The 19946-nt window shown below is 26.8% G+C and overlaps 14 protein-coding genes across 14 annotated transcripts; 5 read left to right on the forward strand and 9 right to left on the reverse strand. All coding sequences in view use genetic code 6, as the record gives it.

The window, feature by feature from the left end:
• Positions 1 to 14: 14 nt before the first annotated feature.
• SS50377_20953 (Actin related protein) lies at positions 15 to 788 on the forward strand (the record flags this gene model as incomplete). Its single annotated transcript, XM_067904890.1, has 1 exon — positions 15 to 788. One exon carries the CDS (start codon positions 15 to 17, stop codon positions 786 to 788), a length of 774 nt encoding a protein of 257 aa, XP_067768372.1.
• Positions 789 to 795: 7 nt separating this feature from the next.
• SS50377_20954 (uncharacterized protein) lies at positions 796 to 1338 on the reverse strand (the record flags this gene model as incomplete). The annotated part of the gene is made up of 1 exon (XM_067904891.1): positions 796 to 1338. One exon carries the CDS (start codon positions 1336 to 1338, stop codon positions 796 to 798), a length of 543 nt encoding a protein of 180 aa, XP_067768373.1.
• A 302-nt stretch (positions 1339 to 1640) lies between these two features.
• Positions 1641 to 2888, reverse strand: SS50377_20955 (uncharacterized protein; the record flags this gene model as incomplete). Its single annotated transcript, XM_067904892.1, has 1 exon — positions 1641 to 2888. One exon carries the CDS (start codon positions 2886 to 2888, stop codon positions 1641 to 1643), a length of 1248 nt encoding a protein of 415 aa, XP_067768374.1.
• A 146-nt stretch (positions 2889 to 3034) lies between these two features.
• On the reverse strand, positions 3035 to 3574 carry SS50377_20956 (uncharacterized protein; the record flags this gene model as incomplete). Its single annotated transcript, XM_067904893.1, has 1 exon — positions 3035 to 3574. One exon carries the CDS (start codon positions 3572 to 3574, stop codon positions 3035 to 3037), a length of 540 nt encoding a protein of 179 aa, XP_067768375.1.
• A 278-nt stretch (positions 3575 to 3852) lies between these two features.
• Positions 3853 to 4782, reverse strand: SS50377_20957 (uncharacterized protein; the record flags this gene model as incomplete). The annotated part of the gene is made up of 1 exon (XM_067904894.1): positions 3853 to 4782. One exon carries the CDS (start codon positions 4780 to 4782, stop codon positions 3853 to 3855), a length of 930 nt encoding a protein of 309 aa, XP_067768376.1.
• Positions 4783 to 4850: 68 nt separating this feature from the next.
• Positions 4851 to 5717, forward strand: SS50377_20958 (uncharacterized protein; the record flags this gene model as incomplete). The annotated part of the gene is made up of 1 exon (XM_067904895.1): positions 4851 to 5717. The coding sequence occupies one exon, from the start codon at positions 4851 to 4853 to the stop codon at positions 5715 to 5717; it is 867 nt and encodes a 288-aa protein (XP_067768377.1).
• Positions 5718 to 5730: 13 nt separating this feature from the next.
• On the reverse strand, positions 5731 to 6270 carry SS50377_20959 (uncharacterized protein; the record flags this gene model as incomplete). The annotated part of the gene is made up of 1 exon (XM_067904896.1): positions 5731 to 6270. The coding sequence occupies one exon, from the start codon at positions 6268 to 6270 to the stop codon at positions 5731 to 5733; it is 540 nt and encodes a 179-aa protein (XP_067768378.1).
• Positions 6271 to 6493: 223 nt separating this feature from the next.
• SS50377_20960 (uncharacterized protein) lies at positions 6494 to 8104 on the forward strand (the record flags this gene model as incomplete). The annotated part of the gene is made up of 1 exon (XM_067904897.1): positions 6494 to 8104. The coding sequence occupies one exon, from the start codon at positions 6494 to 6496 to the stop codon at positions 8102 to 8104; it is 1611 nt and encodes a 536-aa protein (XP_067768379.1).
• Position 8105: 1 nt separating this feature from the next.
• SS50377_20961 (uncharacterized protein) lies at positions 8106 to 11408 on the reverse strand (the record flags this gene model as incomplete). Its single annotated transcript, XM_067904898.1, has 1 exon — positions 8106 to 11408. The coding sequence occupies one exon, from the start codon at positions 11406 to 11408 to the stop codon at positions 8106 to 8108; it is 3303 nt and encodes a 1100-aa protein (XP_067768380.1).
• Positions 11409 to 11510: 102 nt separating this feature from the next.
• SS50377_20962 (Sec1 family protein) lies at positions 11511 to 13103 on the reverse strand (the record flags this gene model as incomplete). Its single annotated transcript, XM_067904899.1, has 1 exon — positions 11511 to 13103. One exon carries the CDS (start codon positions 13101 to 13103, stop codon positions 11511 to 11513), a length of 1593 nt encoding a protein of 530 aa, XP_067768381.1.
• A 134-nt stretch (positions 13104 to 13237) lies between these two features.
• SS50377_20963 (uncharacterized protein) lies at positions 13238 to 15502 on the forward strand (the record flags this gene model as incomplete). The annotated part of the gene is made up of 1 exon (XM_067904900.1): positions 13238 to 15502. One exon carries the CDS (start codon positions 13238 to 13240, stop codon positions 15500 to 15502), a length of 2265 nt encoding a protein of 754 aa, XP_067768382.1.
• Positions 15503 to 15655: 153 nt separating this feature from the next.
• On the forward strand, positions 15656 to 15949 carry SS50377_20964 (uncharacterized protein; the record flags this gene model as incomplete). The annotated part of the gene is made up of 1 exon (XM_067904901.1): positions 15656 to 15949. One exon carries the CDS (start codon positions 15656 to 15658, stop codon positions 15947 to 15949), a length of 294 nt encoding a protein of 97 aa, XP_067768383.1.
• A 485-nt stretch (positions 15950 to 16434) lies between these two features.
• Positions 16435 to 17079, reverse strand: SS50377_20965 (uncharacterized protein; the record flags this gene model as incomplete). Its single annotated transcript, XM_067904902.1, has 1 exon — positions 16435 to 17079. The coding sequence occupies one exon, from the start codon at positions 17077 to 17079 to the stop codon at positions 16435 to 16437; it is 645 nt and encodes a 214-aa protein (XP_067768384.1).
• A 162-nt stretch (positions 17080 to 17241) lies between these two features.
• Positions 17242 to 19770, reverse strand: SS50377_20966 (uncharacterized protein; the record flags this gene model as incomplete). Its single annotated transcript, XM_067904903.1, has 1 exon — positions 17242 to 19770. One exon carries the CDS (start codon positions 19768 to 19770, stop codon positions 17242 to 17244), a length of 2529 nt encoding a protein of 842 aa, XP_067768385.1.
• Between the last annotated feature and the right edge of the window lie 176 nt (positions 19771 to 19946).

The raw sequence follows: 19946 nt of genomic DNA on the forward strand, positions 1-19946 counted from the left end.
ATACCTAGTTGAAAATGGCTCTATAAATTTAGTAAGCATAAAATGCTGTTGTTATTGATATTGGTTCTAATTCAATCAAAATTGGATATGCTGCAGATCCTTGTCCTTAAATATATCCATCCAGCTTTGTTTAGGATACGCTTCCAACGAACCCAGAAAACTTGGCCGAGCATATTATTTAAAAACTACCCCCCGACTCTTCTTCTTTACCACTCATTTTTATTATTCCAAAGTACATACAAACGCAAGCACTTGCTCGATTTTTACCGCTATTTTTTACTCATTCGAGATAAATTTTCCTTTATCCCACCCATTTAGCTCTGCTTTGGTCATCAAATAGAACAACTTGTGTTATTGCAGATTTTGGTCACAGATCAACACGAATCTACTCATCTATCGATGGGTAGGTTCGTAAAATGCAAAAATTAGACTATTTTCCTCAACATTAAATAAGCGACGGTGGGCCAGAATTACCTGGATACTCCAAATATCCAGATATTCCTATCACTGTTATTGATGTTATTAAAGCACAGATTGTAAATTTGAGGAGTTATTAAAAGAATATTGACGTTATTATTACTGGAGGAGGAAGTTTGACTACAGGATTTGATTTTAGGATTTCGGCACTGTTACCAGGTGTTCGGATCGTAGCTGGAAGAGAAAGGTGTTGCCACGCATGGTTAGGAGGAGCTGTAGGAGTAGGATGCCAATTTTAAGGGCAGTAAGGTATTAATTAGGATAATTTTTAAGAGACTATTGAAAGGGGTTAGATTTGGAGTGAGTGGTGAAACTAGCTCATTTTTTATATAATTTATACCATTTACGTTATTATGCTAGTAAAACATATAATGCATTATCATATATTGATTATACTCTGTTTTCTAGATCTCTGACTACTTCAGTTATATGCTTAATGTCAAACCTGCTCTCTAAAAAATTTTCTAAAATCTAGGCATAAACTTATTCCTTGCCTGTAATTATGATTTCCTCCTCTTCAGTCTCAATATATTCGTCTGAATAGTATTCACCAGAGTCAGAATTAATAATCCTCGATAATTAATCTCTGTAAGAGATAGTTATATTTGAATCGTCTAATTCTGTTACAACTGAAATTTATGAATCTAACATCATTCTTGTATTATTTGTTTAACTCTGCTCATTCTATATTTTCTCTAAGTCAGCTTTTATATCTTATTTATTTAATATTGGTAAGGCATCTTTCGGCGAGTGTGAATAGTTTTTAATAGAAATTTTCTGGTGTTCTCTCTTCTGTAGAATAGTTTTTACTTTTGGTCGCTGCGAAGCTGTTGATACACTAGAATATTCATCTGACGACATGTTTTTGACAAATACGTATTTATTTATATATTATTTGATAAAATATTGAATAGATTTTTATAAATTTCACTGTAGAAAAAGGACTTATATGATTAAAATTCCAATATAATATATTATTTTTCATTCTCATTTATAAATATTATTATTTACTTAATAATTATCAATTTAATCAAGAAATTATTTTTAAAATGCCATAAGTTAAAGAAAGTACAATAATATCAGTAATAATAAATTAATTATGAGTACATTTTATTATTCTACTGGTCAAAAAGAATAGTGTGTATATATCAAATAGAATTGAATCATTCTAAAAACTTCAACCATACACATTCATTAATATTGGAATCATCGCCATAAACAAGTTAAATACGTTCGGAAAGATCTTTTATACCCAGGTCTTATAGCAAACTAAAAATTTCATTATCATTCTCACAAATAGTTAACAAAAGCTCAATACCATTAACAACAACAATTTTTCGTTTATTTCGTAATCCGCTATCAATTGTCTTCAATACAAGTTAATAATCATCATATTCTAGATAATAATCAAAGTTCTTTATAAGTTCCCTCAAAAACTATAATACTAGACCATTGATATCCTTAGAATTTATTTTTAATAATTATATAATTTTATCCTTTGGTGTAGTGAATAATGTTTAAAAAATTTAATTTTAAGTAAAATTAATCAGTATCTAAAGTGTTAATTTTTTAATATCAGCTTTTTATTGTAGTAATAATTGTTGTAATTTAGTAACTAATGATGCAAAAAGTAGTTGTTAAGGTTGTTTCTGAGTATGAACTTCTATGATTTATAGGGTTTCTAATGGAAAATCATCAATTTATTACGTAAGACTTTATGCTAAACTATTTAAATTGATTTCAAACTATGAAATATATAAAAGTAAAAAATTTAAAGAACTGCATGTTAAAAACTAATCTTTAAATTATTTTATATTTGCGATTATTAAGTCAATCAATTTTGTCTTAAGTTCAGTTGTGATTCGATCATAGTAAAAATTTACAAACTCAATGGCACAATATTAAGATTATAGATGAGGTTATTATATTTTATTATAAATTAGTAGCTAAAACTCATTAGACTCTAAATAATTAAATTATGAAGGGTTAAAAATTTTTCTAAAAATTTTAATAGATGGTACGAAGAAATGGTCAAAAAACAGTATAATTTAAGACTATAACTAATTAGTTACAAGTTATTTTCTAAATGACGTGTCTAACACGTTGTTAATAAAAATAAGAGCATCATCAATACTTTGAGTATTTACCAGTAAATAAAACTACAGTATAAAAGATTAAATGTATTCTATAAATATAGGATTCTAAGATAAGTTTTGTTAAATTAAATTAGGTGAAAACTGTTTCAAAAATGATAACGACTATGACAATTTTTACATATCTGTATACTATAAATTTATAATGAAACTCGCGAAATTAAGCTATCTATATCTGACATATGGAATTGAAATAAGTTAGTCCATAGTGTAAGTCTGATATATTTGAGGCTTTCTATTTAATGAAATAGATCTCATTTTCAGTCTTATATATAATTATATATAATATATATAATATTTTTTTGAATAACATAATATTATTAATAAACTCGTATATTTCTACGTAGATTAATTACTGTAAAAACAATAAGCTTTATACAAGATTAATTAATATCAGTAAATAATCATTAAAATTCACAAAGTAAGCTACCATCTTTCACTTTTTATACCTTGAATTATTCTAATATTTCTTATTAAACAAATTTCTAAATTTAATTATTCCCTTTTTGCAACAGCTAAATTAGTCGTCTTTTCTATGTTTTATTTTTTAAAAATAGCCCATAATTTTATTAAAATATAGTGGAAATATATTTTATTACCTCTAATTTTGCATTAATTATAGCTAGCTCCAGGCAGTTTAATTTTGGAGGTAAAGAATGAATATAATCATGTTATTTACTTACTACCATTATCTCGTTAATAGTTTTCATATGTTTTTGATGGTCAAAAAGCAATTAAAAAGCTTCAAGTTATCCATAATACGCAGCATAGTGTATGCCGGCAAATCCTTGAAAATAAAATTCTCGAGATTCGCGTTTACTAGATATCTACGGTAAAAGATCTTGTATTTTAATACAGTTCCCTTGTTTGCAGGCGTCAAAAAATTCGTTCTCCATTTAATGTATTTATTTCGTTCGTAGTTATTAATAATAATTTTAGAACATATTTACATATAGTCAAAGCTTAAAGATACTACTAAAATATTTTTAAATTTTATATAATAATAATAAACATTAATAAAATATATAAGTGAGTAGCATTTGATATAATATAGTCATGAACTTTATAGTATATTAATTCTACAAAGACATTTTAATTGCTTAGTCTGATTATGATCTTAGTTATATAGCTGCAGTTAAATATAGTTATTCTAAGAATAAAGATATCCGCAATAACAAACATATAACAACAATATAGGATATTATATAATAATAACATTTAATCATATTTATGAAAATTCTTTATTGATAGTATCATGCAAATAGTCTATACGTTTTAAGCTACTAATTTTTGTCGCATATCTTTATGATGGATTAATTTTATGGTAGTCTGTATATATACCCAAATCAAAGCATTTAAAATTAATAAAATTTTCTACTTCGGCAATTGCTTCTAGTTGATATCGTTAAGTTAATTTCTCATAATATACATTTATCTCTTCTGCAATAACATCATCTAATGTTATATTTTTAAATTTAAGCAAATAGCTATCGAAACAGTCATTTGTTAGTTAATCTAAAAGTTATTGATAAGTTTCTATCGTAATATTATATTAGGTAGGCTCGTATTTCTCATCAATAGTATACAATGCTCTATTCTCTACAAAAAGAGACGAAAGTACAATAGATACTTCTGATTCTGAGGTAATATCAAATTCTTAAACCAATAATTATTGATCATTACCAGTTAAACTATTTAGGCAATACTCTAGTTAATTATAGTTATTAAATATAAATCCACATTTTGAACTTTTATTGGATTTATCATATACTGCTCCAAATTTTTAGTACAATAAACTACTTACTATTTGTTTTGCATTAATGTCAATATTTGGAATAATTAATACAAGCTTTTATTTAAGAATAAATTCAAATAGAATTTAGATATCTGGTATACTATCAGTAATCGTATTTTCTGTCATTTCTTCTAAGCATTCGGGATATTAAATTACTGCAATATATGTTGATATGTCGTTAATAACAATTTTCCCTGGCAACAAAGAAGATAATTTTAATATTTTTTATAAAATTTTTCTTTTTGGAATGCAGAGTGCTAAATTTTGTTTGTCTTCTAATTTTAATGGGCAAACTTATTCATCAATAGTAATACCATACAGCTTCCTAGCTTACTTTTCATAAAAAATTACTTGCATTTAACTGAAGCGGAAACATAATATTATTATATTAAATAAATATATTAATAGTTAGATTTTATAAATAGATGACTTCACTATATGACGTTGATATGAGTTCCTTAAGTTATTAGTTAGCTTAATTTTTTGACATTGATTTAGAGTATGATAAAGATAAGGACTGGATCATTTAATAATCTCTTAATGCTGTAATTCCTATTGGTTTTGATACATAGGTTTCTACATCGAAATAAGGAAGAACGTATTATGTTCCACAATCAGGTAAATCGTAATGGATTCATCCGGTGGATTAATTTTATCTTGATTTTTTGGATATTTAGTAGCAATCACTCAATAGTTATGCCGAAGTTATATCAGAAATTGAAATATCGTTTACCAGAAGACCACCTAGAATGATAAGAGATATTTTAGCATTAATGTCATTTTATAATATTTAAGCATAGGAATGGTAACATGCTTGGATTCCATTAATAGGATTATGTATGGACTTAAATTTTTTTTAATACAAGTTTAATAAGATAGAATAAGTTTATTAAACTGATACTACAGAATATTATTGGGCACCACATGATACATTTTTATCTTAGCTTAAAGTTGATGACTTAAAATCTTAATCGTCATGGATTTTCCCAAAGCTTACTCCTATTGAATCAAAGTTATTGCCTTAAAATTAAATATTAGCATTTTCATTAGAAGAAATGAGAGCCTATATAATTGATAAAAATAATATTCGCAATTTTATATCCTTGAAGCCGCCATCGTTATAAAAAATAGATTAATATTTAGAAAAATATGGAGATTGCTTTGAATATTGTGATATTTAAAATTTTGTTAACGATTAAAGAATATTTCCAGTTGAAATGTACGATGCTCACGAAAAAGCGAGTTAAATGCTATGCATGGGGTTAAGACCAGATTTTAAATTTAAAAAGTGAATTTAACTGATAGTCACTCAACTCCAACATATCCTAATGGGAAACGTGTACAATCATCATATTTTTATAAATATGGCTTTTTGCAACCTTGGTGTGGGAATCCACGTGTCTTTCCGCCAAACAGGGGTAGAGTTGTGTCTACAAAATTTTTAAATGTACTACGAACTAAAGACGATTCATTTTACTTGATAGATCGCTATACATGTATCTCAGGTTTATATCCATTATCTCTAACATGTGGCTATGTGAAATCATAGTTAACCTGCTTCGGTACAGGTTAAGGTCTAATTTTTGTGTATGCAGACCGATCATCAACAAAGTTAAATTCACCTTAATGTCTTATTTACTTGTCTCTAGCAATATTCATTTAAGCTGTATCCAGTTTCTGTTATTATGTTTTAACAATTTATTCTACCTTTTGGTCATAAAATTGGTGTGTAACGGGATTCGTTAATGCTTAAATAGGACGATATGGCTTTTACATAGGAGCTAATTAAACAACTTTGTTTCTTGTATTCTCATAATCTTTAATTTATTCCTTCCATGCGCGCATTTAAAATTATTCTAACACAGTTGTATTATATATAATTATCTTAAATATATATTTTTTTACTTTTGAATTATTTGTATCTAGTATCATAAGGATATTATTTTCTTAGTTATAACTTATCCATATATTATATATTGCATCACCGTTATCATTATCCTCATAAATGAATTCTTAGCCGAATATTTAGATTTCTTTTCTGGAAGATACACTATTGAAAATACCTTAAATGGATTCGCAAAATTAGTTATATTCTTAGGAGCTGCTGAATTAACGTGATAAATTAATACAAGCTGCATAGATGAAACCAAAAGTGATGAAATTTGAAGTTTTGCTACCAGCAAAAACAGAAAAAGAAAAATAAGAAAGGTAACATAAGCATAAATAAGATAATGTGGATTTTGTTAATAGAAATAAAGAAAGTGTGTGCATATAATCAGATGCTAGTGTTAATGTTGCAAAATCAAAGAGATAAAGTCGATAAGAGCTACTATAATAAGTTTAATCGTCTTTGAAAATACAAAAGCCGATAATTCTTAATCTTTGCGAATCTGATATTTTTACCGAAAAAATTAATCTTGCAGATTTTTTACCACTTTTCAAGCAACCATATGACTTTAAAACATCTTTTCAGAGTTACTTAGATACATTTTAAATAGGGGAAGTTTATAGAAATTTAAATAAAAAACTTTCTCAAACGCATCACAAAGCTATTACATTCAAACAATGCACAAAAGAAGGAAATAATAGATCCTAGTTGTTAATTAAGGCTGATTCTTTTAATAATTAATGTCATGCTAGTTTAAGCATTCTGATTAAACTCTGCAGTGGATAAAGTTATATACCATTACCATCATTTAAGTAATCTTTTTCTTCCCAAAAAGAGTCTATTTAAGCAGTCTTAGAATTAAAATTTTTAAATTAAAATATCAAGAATGGAACCCCACTTTTTGAGATTTATCCAGCAGGTCAGGCCGTAGATTATCTACTTTTTGATTAAGATTAACTAAAATAGCTCGTTTTAGATGTTAAAAATCAGCTTAAACGTAACATTTGGGAACCATTTCAAATTTATTAGAAGGCAAGTTAGATATTCAAAATAATGCTAAAAGCAAATCCTAAGGCTAAAGGTGTTGAAACTTAGTATGAACGCAGTTTGTATGAGAATATTTTGTATAGAAAATTAGAATGCTAGTTTGTTTAGATGTTATTATAGCGTGAAACACTAATTATAAGCATTTAAGAATTGATATAAATAGTAGAATTAGTTAAAGTCATTATAGTAGATTAAGAGGTAAAAGATAAAATAAGGGACAGATAGAAAAATAATATTAGTGGTGTTAAAATCTAAGGATTTTAGGTTTTATATACAGGTAGCGTATTGAGAACACAGGGTAGTAATGAAATAGAAAAGCAAAAGGTGTAAGACTTGGTTGCTAACAAAAATAATGAGGATGATTGTGTTGAATTAGGAGAGAAAGTAGTTAATTAAGTTAGTATTGAATTTGTTTAAGAAGAAAAAACGAATGAGAGCATTCTCGATGAGATTCCTGTCTTCAATTAAGTTTAATAATCTGTGGACGAAATATTTATAAATGAGTTGGAGGGTAAATAAAATAATTAAATTAAAAAGCTCAGTTCATAAGAAGACTCAAATAAATCTGATAGGCTTATTCCAAATGATTTACCACCTTTTGCCCCACCAATCGCTCTACCTGATGATTTTGATGCCTAATCCAACTAAAGCAAAATCAGTGAAGCTCTAAATTAAGATATTTCGGATGCTAATGATTCAACATCAGAAAGTAAAAAGCGTAGAAAAAGAAGAACAAAAGAATGATTCATTTTTATAATTTTTAAATAAGGATTTCCTTTTAACTAAGAAGTTCTAATAAATCGTGTAGATCTGTTTGATGCATTTCTACACTTTGTTTATAGTTATTTAGTTTAAATACTTATTCGTTTAATTCAGTAATCAAATTATTATTTAAATCTAATTAATTTACAATCTAAGTGGTCTCATAATCTTTTTAGTGTATTTATGTTGTTAGTTCCTATATAATTCTATTTAAATCTGATTATTACAATAATGAATTATCAATATCTTTATTAAGTAAATTTAGTTAAGTTCTAAGTTATTTATTATTGGTTTAAAGTTCTTCTAAAGTAAATTTAAGTCTTTAGATAGATAAATTTTTATCTGATAGCTCATCTTGCAGTTATTAATTCTCCTTTTTAGAACAAATTAACAATTTTTCTGTTTCTAACATTATAGTTTTATAACTAATTACTTATTATTAATTCTCATAAGCTATAATTTATGAACTATCTAACTCTTTAATTTATTCCGATTATGTTTATAGAACATTATTTAAAAACTCAAGAGATTTTTATCCTAAAACTTTATTTTCAAGATTTAATATTTCTTAATTTTATAATTAATATTCTATTGTATTTTAAAGAGTAATATTATCAGACGCTGTATTAGTTGTTAGTATCAGCTATTTTTATAACTTTTAGTTTAACTCATAATTTTCTTCTTTTAAAGATTTAACTTAAATTTCAAATTCTTAATTTTGAGTTAGTACTGAGTTATATTATCTGGTTACTGAATCACATTTACTAGATAATTCAGTGATTAATTTTTCTTTTATCAATAACCTTTGACCCAATTATGATATTTCTTAAAATTATGATTAATCTAATGTGTGTATTTATTATTGATTATTTAATTATTCTTAGGATTAATTTACTTCTTATTATTCTTAAATAAGTTTTAATTAATATTCTAAAGAATGGATTATATCATCTTTTTTCTATATTTTTATAATTTATTATCTCGCTTTTTCCTATAGTTCTTATTTATCAGTAGTTAAATTTTATATTTATAGTTAAAGCATAACTATTTTCTTTTCTTATTCATCAATTTCATTTTCTAGGCAAGTACCATCTACGATTTATATTCCTAATTCCTTATTTTTTTGTTTTGTCTATGTTATCTCATTTTTAAGTATATCTAAGCTTTTCTAAAGGCAATTAATTTCAATTTCTAAATTATTTATCGTAGAGGTTTTTGATTATAATTCACTATTATAAGCTTGCTTTAATTCATTGACATCTTATTGCGTTAGCATAGAAAATATATACTCTTTTACAATTTCTTACTCCTAAACTATATTATATTTTTAACAAATTTCTGACATAAATGTTTTATATTAAATATTTTCTGCACTAATTATACGTAAGTTCATTGTAAAAGAGTTATCATTATAAGTTATTTACTATTTCAGTGATTATATTTATTGTCGTGCAGCTAGTAAATCATCTTGTAACTATTCATTTGGTATATCTGGTTTAACCTTATGTATTACTCTAGTGCTGGTTTCTAAATTTTTCACTTATAAGCATTTTATATTATAATTTTCTTATAATTAAGATATTTACTTTTATAAAATTTAAAACTCTTATATACCTTGATTAGATATTTTTGTATATTAATTTTATAATTCAATACAAGTATTACTTTTACTTTTTAATTAATGTTCTACTTCAGTTAAATTTTTATTGGTAGTTTGAATCTATTCCTAGAATTAACAAATATCTGTTGTATACTATCCTTGTAATTTAGTTAATTAAAACTATTTATTAATTATTTACTGTTATAATTCTTATATTTAGGAATTCTGATTTGAATTTTCAGATTCTTTTTCTTTAAGTTATGTTTACACTTATAATAATAGTTATTTTTATATTTCATATTATATCTATAACTATGATAACTATTGATGTTTTTAGTGTACAACTTCCATTGTCTATTGTAATTCAAAGTTGATCTTTTATGAATCTTGCTAATTCTACTATAGTTTTAACTCAACTTATTTAACTTAACTAGATTCTCTTTAAGTTTTCACTAAAGTTTAATGTTCAAAATCACGCCATATACATATTTAGCGTGCTAAATTATTTAAATTACTAAATTTTTATTAGCTCTCGACACCAATAATTTCATAAAATTCTGTTATTCGGTTAAAAGCATTAATTTTAAATTATTAGAGTTTTTATAACTTTATATTTTAATTTTCAATTTATTTGCATTAAATATTAATTTAGTTTTAAAGTTATGATATTTCTGCTAAATTTTACTAAAGCTGAACATGCAATAAATTCTTCTCGGATGCAAATTTATCTTGAACTTAATTTATATTATAATCAATTTACTATAAATCCAAATTAGTTTGTAACGTTTATTATTGCAGCCTTGTATTACAAAGCCGTGATTAATCTAACTAAACTTGTGTTGAGTTAATTTCATTTAATAATAAGTCGTTATTAAGATTATGCAAATTTGCATTTTGAGGTTCATATAACTAAACTGTTTGTATTGATTATTCGCATAATTTTATTTTGTTTCTCTATGAAACTTAGTAGCCAGACTATACCGAAATAATTTCAATATTATCTGTTTAAACTATGTTTGTAAGTAAGACTACTTATGCTTGAATCCCAATTTAAATCTATAAGGGTTTAGTTTAATTTATAGAACTGATTAATAATTTATGCTTAGTGTTTTCTTCTTATAATAATTAAATTGTCTGTTATGAAATATATATTTATTAAATATTTTATTTTTATGTTGCTAGCTATTCCTCAACTTAATTTTTTAAAGTTTAAATTTAAAGCTACTAGTCTTGCCTAATAATATTTGAACTACTATCAACTTAATTAATTATATTTTTTTACATTAATCTAAAATCGGTTGATTAGTTATCAAAATTACTCTTTAAATCATCGACTGAAATGTTTCGAACTGGAGTATCTAAAATAGGAGTAGGTGTGTGCGATGGGTATTATTCTAATAATTTATTGCTAGTATTTTATCGCTAAGGAGACTATTTTTTTAGAACTCTTTTTTCAGTTTAGTTCTATAACTAATTATTGGAATTATATCTGTTAGGTTTTGGTACTTTTTCATACTAAAACCTCTTCAAAATTTCATTTTACAATTTATCTTATTCAGTTATTTACGCATACCGTTTACTCTTCAAAATTTCTGAATCACTGCCCATATTCCTAACAGGAGATCGTGATGGGGATATCGATAATTATTTATCTCGTTTAGGTCGAGTTTTAATCTAACTTTTCATTTTTGAAAATTATACGTATTATAACATTATAATATAAGTATCATAAAATTTCTCTCTTTTTAAAGTAACAATATTCAATTTGTACATTAAATTCTGAACTTTTCACTCGACATCATCCCACCTTCCCACTCGCTTCCCTAAAACCACAATCTAGCTAACACCCCGCATTACCTCATAGTCACGTCCTTGTGCGTATTCGAAAACACTTAGACATGCTGTTTCGTGTAAACTAACATCACCGTCAACGTAAATCAATATATTATCCCATTAATTTTCTTCTCCTAGACAATCAAATCCAGAAATTTTCTAATCAGAAAATATAGCCTCAGCAAATGTTAATAGTACTGGCCTAACCTGATAAAAATTAAACTTTTTATCAATTTTAAGTGCATTTTCGCAATAATTAGGAATAGGGAATCTCTAGAATTACCTAGCATCACTTTACCTAATACATTTAGCGAGATTTTCGACTTCTGAAATATCAATTTTAAGCGGTAATTTTTCGTTTTAAATCCGTTCTTTGAAACTTTATAAATCAATCGAAATAACAGGATTTTGTACGTTCAAAAACGTATAAAATTCAATTATTTAACGTTAAATCTTTTCTAGTTTTTTATGATCACCATTTTACGTAAAAACTAACCAAAGATTAAAAGCAGTCTAAGCATATATAAGCACATTCTGAGACTTTACAGAATTTTTAAAAATATCAAAAATTGACTTTAAACGCTCAGATGTTGGATCTAATGCGAATTCCTGAATACTTATTGTAGACTATAAAATAACTTTCTATTCCTGATTCACAAGTTATGAAATTCCGCTGAAATTCGTTAATTCTGTTTATAAGCTAGCTAGGTTTTCTTGGTTTTAAAGTATTTTCTAGAGCTATTTTATGCTCATTTAGCCGTTAACAGTACTCACATTTCCCTTCAAATTCAATGCTTTTTCGGCCCTAAAATCACTAGATTGCAATATATCTAAAATATAAAACTGTTTGGAATCGTCGGAAAGAGCGAAAAAATTAAGTGGAAAATCATGGATTTTACCAGATTCTGCCGAACGAAAAATGGAATCTAAAACAGCGCAAAACGCTGCTCCTGGGATTAATGGAGCAATTAGATCGTAGTTTCTAGGCAAAATGAGAAGCTTCGTCAGATTTTTCCCTTATTTTTTAAGGTCGATTTTGGTAGTCAAATGCTTGTAATCAGATGGGAAAATTACTTAAGATATGTTAAATGATTAAATAGCAGATTGAAAATCATCTGATATGATAAGGTTTTATTAAATAGGAGTGAAATTTGCAGGTAATATTTTAACCAAGTTCACAATAAAGTGGGTATCGGCAAGTGCTAAAGCAGATAGCTGTGTGTCAGTGATTTGTTAGGAGAAAAATATCGAAACTGAGCAGAAATTTTTCTTGGCTAAAATTTAGTGTAAAATAGCGTGATTTTATGATGTTGATGCGATAAAAATAGATGCATGAGTGTTAGGAAGGGGAGGTGTGGTTGGAATTGATTTTAAAACACTGGTGAGTAGAAAATCATCTTGCAGAAGTTGATTTTATGATATCGCTAGGGTCATGAATTTTGTAGTAAATTCATCCAAAATTAGCATCTTAGGTCCTTCTTGAATAATATTTTATCCATTTAGCTTGATTTAATTGTAAATATTAGAAATTAATGTTTACACCGACATTTTTAATATATGATTATATAGTATTAATAATATATTATTATTATTGATTTATTTTAATAATGTCTATACAATTGAGTTTGAACCAAAAATTACCTCCTGCGATTGGGTATTACACTCAAGTTAAAGCTGAATTAATGCAATATTATCCTCCTCATGGTTACTTCTTTTAATATTAGTTTTAGCTTTGCACACCAAGTTCTAAATCTTAGTCTCGGATTGTCTAGAATTTTTCGATCGATAATATCTTAGTATTTACATCCTTGGAAAAAGGTGTACATATAGTAAGTGTGACTGCAAAAATGTTCCCCTTATTTTCATAAGAAAAATACAATGGAGAAGAAATTTTTATTTTTACACAAAGTCTCAATATTGAATTTGCAGATCCATCTGTAATGTAAGCTCCCTGTTGTGTGCCTGTTAATAAAAGTATTTCTCCTCTTTATCACACTCCTTTGATGAAAGATGGTTAGTAGATCAGAATAGTCATGTAACCTTAATTACAAAAGTAGAAAACTGAATTTATACCACCACAGGTAATTCCATAAGTCTAAGAAATTGATTTTATTAATGTGAAAACCTCAGCTCTAGGAAAATTGCCGATACCAGTAAGACCAATGATTTTTTCGGCTTGGAATTTAACCAAAGAAACTGAAATGTATATTTTAAGTATTGGAATGGTTTCAGGATATATATACAGTATCAAACATTAAATAAAAGAAGGAGATAAGAAATTCGAATTAAAGAATAGTATTTAATACCAGGTTGAGAATCTTCCATCATCTAAATTATCGTATTAAATTTTATTTATAGCATCCTATAAAGATAGATAGTTTAATATTATTTCTGATAATTATGCATATTCTTTAAATAATTTGTAAAAACATATTTAGTTAGATACAAGAAGTTCAGACAATGCAGAATCTTTACTCCTAACTAGTTTTGGATAAGTTTTGGTTAATTTTAATTAAAAATATGATACAAGAGATCCTTATTAGAATTCTGCATTATCATCTAGCTTGAAGTTAAGAATTATTGAGTCAAATGGGTCTTATCTTTCATGTTTAGGTGGAGGGGTTAACACTTTTTTGTACTATGGTTATTATTTTAACTAAAATAATATTTCCTCTAAATTACTTATGGATTGTTTGAAACTATAATTGGACCAGAATATGTATACAAGCCATACATTTGCAGATTAAAAAATAATTATTGCAACTCCAGGTGGAGTTCCGCTTCGCTCTATTGATATATCTTCGATTAATAATAATTTATTTAAGTAATGGGGGTTATTACATAAAGTTTGGCAGCCATAACACTTTGCTTTATAGTAATTGAAAGAATCAATAGAAGATCCAAGTACAGATGAAGTCTATCAATTAATGTTGAAAAAATGTCCTTCAAAACCATTATTTAGATAGTTAGTAAGATTTACTAATTTCAAATTGCTTGATAATGGTTTTTATTTAGTGGCCGCATAAGTTGAAGAGTAACTTGATAGGTTTACATTTTTGTAAACTAGTGTGTAGTCTGCACTTCAGGTGTCAAATTAAAGGAAAATAACTAGAGATGATCTATCATTACTTTCAGCATGTATTTTACTGATTAAACATGATGGGGAAATAATTAATTCATTATATCTTTCAGATATCTTCCCTGAGACACTTTTATAATTCCATTTTACTTAACTATAATAACCTAATATTTGTTGCTCAGACTTTGTATTCTAAAAAGCAGAAATACCAGGGTTTTTAAATTCAAAATGTTTGATACATTCTTAAGTTACATAATTTGATGCAACAAATAACGATGTTATTATTCCATTGCCTCTTTAGGGTGTTATTTTAAGAATAGATTTAGGTAAATTTAGTACTATCCAGGAGAATAATCTTGACCAGCTTTTAAATATAGACCTTGTTAAAAATGACATCATCCTATATTCTACTATTAAACCAATTAATCATTTGGCACAATAATTCAAAAAACTTTTGGGCCATGTTATACCCATTGCATTATCTAGAACTTCTACAAGATTATATATTGTTTTTAACAGTAAAAAAGGAACTGAAGTTATGACAATACGTATCCCCGCTTCAATACATAAAGGAAATGCTGATTTGACTGATATTTTATAGGAAGAAGAATCAGTATCAGAATAAACTCCTAAGATATCTACAGTGGAAGATAATGAAACACTTTTGGAACCTGAATTGATAGAAGAGATTATACTTAGCTCAGAATAATCATAATAAGCAAGTATATTGGGTCTTCTTACTGGAGGATTTGCTGTGGCTTGGAAAATAGGTAGTTAGTGGAGAGTTGCTGAACTAAAAACAGGCGGTTGCGTGTTTGCAAGCAGTGTGACTTGTGACAACCTAGTATTGAGTAAAATGTTTGGTTGATGAATTCTGATTTAAATAATGTAATATATATTGGTTCAGTTTTAGTAACTACATAACAGTAAGTATAAATAAATATAATAGTTATATTAAAAACTATTTAAAAATCTTCAATTATAAAGTTTATGTATTTAATAATTAAACAAGTTTCCCCAAATGAATTGTTCAAGAGGAACAAAAAGTACTTCAAGTGTTATTAATAAAAACTTAAAGTATATGCAGCTGCCAGAACTAGACTATCAACCTAGTTCTATATAGATGCCACTTCATTCATCTAGTAACCAATTATTTTCATTATCTCCGAAATCACATAATTTTCCTAATATAACTCAATTTGAAACAATACGAGAACTTGAGGAATCATAAGAAGATGAATATTTACTATCTTTTAAAACAAATGAATTAGATATGAATATGACAGAATTGCTAGACTGGATTTCGCTTGATTGAATGAGTTATGCTAGTTTATTATTAATATATATTATTAGTTCGAAAAGTATAAAATAATAGTTATAATTTTTGCAAATTGAGATAATATACCCGTTATTATATAACGTTATAAATAATTTACAAGGATATAATAATATATGCGTTATCTATAAATATCATAAATAAAATTATGAAAAAAACCATTTAATTTACTGCAGAAATCAAATAACTAAGATTTCTAATTTTAAGTAGTATAAAATATTTACTGTATATGTGAAGCACATCTATTTCGTATATAAAATAGAATGGTATAAATAGTAATTTATATGTAGACATTAAAATTTATTTATTATCGATATATAAGTAGCAATAATAATTTTATATTTAAAATGATTTAAAAGACTTAAAATAGTAACTATACATCTAAAAGCCAAAATTTTACAAAATTACCGGAAATAGACTCATATAGATGCTCAAACTTATCAGGTATCAATTCTACAAATAGTTCACTATTTACAATTTCGTACCGGTATAATAATGGGATCAACAATAAAAGCAATTTTGAAACTATTAATGAACTCGATGAGCTATTAGATTAACAACTCATTAATGATAATGACATAGATATTGGGTACTAGAGTATCAAGGAATTGTTAGATTGGATATCTATCGATTGAATATAGTATTATTTATTATACCATCTTATATTTTTATAATAACATCAAACATGCTAACTCTACCAATTTTTACTATATATTTATACTATCAAGCTAATTAGATATTAAATTCCATTGCTGATAATTATTCTACTAATCACTATGATTTATATGAATATATTTTAATATTATTAAATATAATTTCTGTTATATTATAGTATTACTGTATAAAAGAATAAACAAATGACCAAAATAAGCACGAATATGTTAAGAATTTGGTATTTTTATGTCGTAATTTTGAAAAATTATACACAATAAAGTTGAAGAAATATTATTAAAGGGATTACGTTAACAAAAGCTAGAACTAACTTTACATTATTTTCTAAAAACTATATAAATAAACTTTTAACTTAATAAATTTGTTGGTTTTATACTAATCATAATAACAGAAATTTATATGTAATATATATTTGTTATTAAACTAACTAGCTGCATTATGTTTAATTTTATGTAACTAGACTAGAATTTTATATATTATTCAAATAATTTTTAAGATGATTACTAATAAACCTTAAGACCTACTTTTTAGTATTATCGTGGAATAATAACCAAAATACTATTGTTATTGTATATAAATACTATAAATAGCGAGAAAAATCACTTCTACTAAACAATCTCTCCACTTTAAGTACATAAATTACCAAGTGCATTTACCAGATTTGCATTCATAACAACTCCAGTTTTGGCAGCACCTGCTTCACTTATAGGTCCAAACCCAACCAGCTATGTGTCTACATTATTTGATAATTTTAATCCTAAGCTTTAGCTAATAATACTACGTGGTGATATTTAATTATTTACTACCAAATTATCAAGTTTGCTAATTTTTGCTTAATTTGTCATATTTTAGCAAGTAAGTGATAATAAAACAGCAGTAGTAGTCGTAAGGTCTCCGCCTAAGTCAGTAACATCAATTTGCTACATAACTACATTTTATGGTAAAGTTAACGCTTAAGCAGTTATTTTTAGAGGATTCGCTGTAACAATAGAGTTAGCAGTAACTGAAAGACATGCTGTACACGTAAATACTGTGGCTGCAGCATTAATAGTTAATGGACCTATTTCTAATTTATTCGCAAAATTGGTACCAGTTTGAGAAAATGTTGAGGTTGATAGGCCCGCATTATTAGCAGTGACATTAGTTGTTGACAGTGTCTATAAATTAAGTTAGTTAATGGTTGAATTAGTAGTAATCGTTAGGTCAGTGACCACTAATGGGCCTGTGAGTACTAGAGGTCGGGTGAACTCTAAATTTTAGAATAGTGTATTTTAACAATTAAATTCAGTCCTAGAAAAGATATCACCAACAACACTAAGAGCTTAAAATTATACCAGATTGCCGTTAAAATTGATATATGATGTGGACGTGATAGTTACGTCAGGTACCGCTGCACCTCCTCCTGGGGATGGAGGTAGAGTAATTGCACATCCTTAACAATTCAATGTTGACCTTTCAAATCTTAAAAATGGTAAATCTGTTGGTTACGAAATTGGAAATGCTGTTTATGGAACAAAAGTATTAGTTTGAAGAGTTGTAGCTGTAATTTATTATGAGATGAGATTGGTGACTGTAACAATACCATTTGTAGATAAACTTGAAATTCTTGCCTATCCTTTAACTATAAGTCCAGCCCCACCAATACGCGCTGATTAAACAGTTAGCGGTGACGAAAGTGTCAAACTTGATGTAGTCAATGTTTGTTAAATATTTACTTATTATATATTCATATTAGCTGTGCGTCCAGGATTCTGTACCGGTCCGCCAAGCTGCATTGTAACAGAACTAATATTGTCAACATTTAAAGTTTTAACATTTAATGTTCCAATAATTAACGGCTAATTTCCAATTGCAGCTTATGCACAAAATGCAGGCAAATTTATTTCTCTGAACCGTGCATTTTTAATATCTACTCTATCAAATATTAATGTTCCGGCGTATAAGCTAGCGGTATTTAATGCGTTTAAGCTCACTATATCATCTATTTTTTAATTTGAAACAGATCTAACCTGCTAAATGGAATTCATAAACACAGCCATATCGCCTGGTGTCTATACTTACGGTAATCCAATAAAAGATTATTTTTTAGTAATAACATTACCTGCTGTGAATGTATTGTTCATTTGGAAAATCAAAACGCTGAGTGTAATAATGCAGGTCAAAAATCCAACAAATAGAAAAGCCAAAATTATATATACACAGCAAGTGTAATCATTAACTTATATTTTTGATTTTTGTAGCTCTTACTTTTCAACAATTACTTCTTCCACTTGTTCATCACCCCCTAACCTTGAAGATGATAAAATTGTGCTCTAAGGAACTATTTCCACGTTTCCTTACGTCATTTCACTGAATTTACGTTACAAATCTATATCCAAAAAGCTTTAATTGAACCAAATTTATAAAATTTTATCGCCTATTAATTCTTAAATTTATTTGTTTTAATTTTTAACGAAATCAATAGATTTTTATTTTTTCAAAAATGTAAGCTAGCTAATTTTATTCCTGTATGTTTGCGTCATTTAGCTTCCTGGCATACTTTCAAGAACAAAAATTTCTTCTGAATTACCCGCAGAAATCTTATCAAAATCAACAAGAATTGCACTAAAATTTTGGTCTTTTTATGTATAAACAGCATTTAAAAAATAATTTTAGCCCTAGAATGTGGTTTTAAGGGAGTTTATTGCACTAGTGAAATAGAGAATTGGTGTTTATGCTGTTTTCATGACTTGAGAACAGTTTTGACAATTTCTTTAGGTTGGCTTAAAGGTTATAATTTCTTCATAAAATCCACATCCACAAGCTAGTTTTTCAGCAAAAATAGGACGCATAATTTCGTCTGGAAGTGATTAAATTAAGTTTTTTACTGCTTTTTATGGGAGTTAGTTCTCAACATATGCATCTAAAAATGTAAGATTTACTTCTTGTGAGTTTTGAGCTTTATTTAGCTACGAAAGCCAGCTATTTTCGATAGAATTCGTTGGCGTAATTTGGAAATTTAAATTTATGCGCTTAATGGTATTGAAAAGAATTCTAAAGAATAAGGATGAAATTTGAGCCCCTTATGTAGTATACGATTGAGCTTAAATGATAGATGACTAAGGATTCAAATACGATTTTCCAAACATTATAACTGTAAACTTTAGAGTATATCGTTATTATATAGTAAAATGAAATATTTATATTTAAAGGCATTCATAAGAAAAAGTATAATACTATATAATATTTAGATAATTTTCTAAATTTCTAAGTACTAGTGTAAATTCGCTAAAATTGCAGCAATCGAACTAAATCACCCCCACGG

This window comes from Spironucleus salmonicida, chromosome 1, assembly GCF_000497125.1.
Source record: "Spironucleus salmonicida strain ATCC 50377 chromosome 1, whole genome shotgun sequence".
In the NCBI taxonomy this organism is placed as follows: Eukaryota; Fornicata; order Diplomonadida; family Hexamitidae; genus Spironucleus; species Spironucleus salmonicida.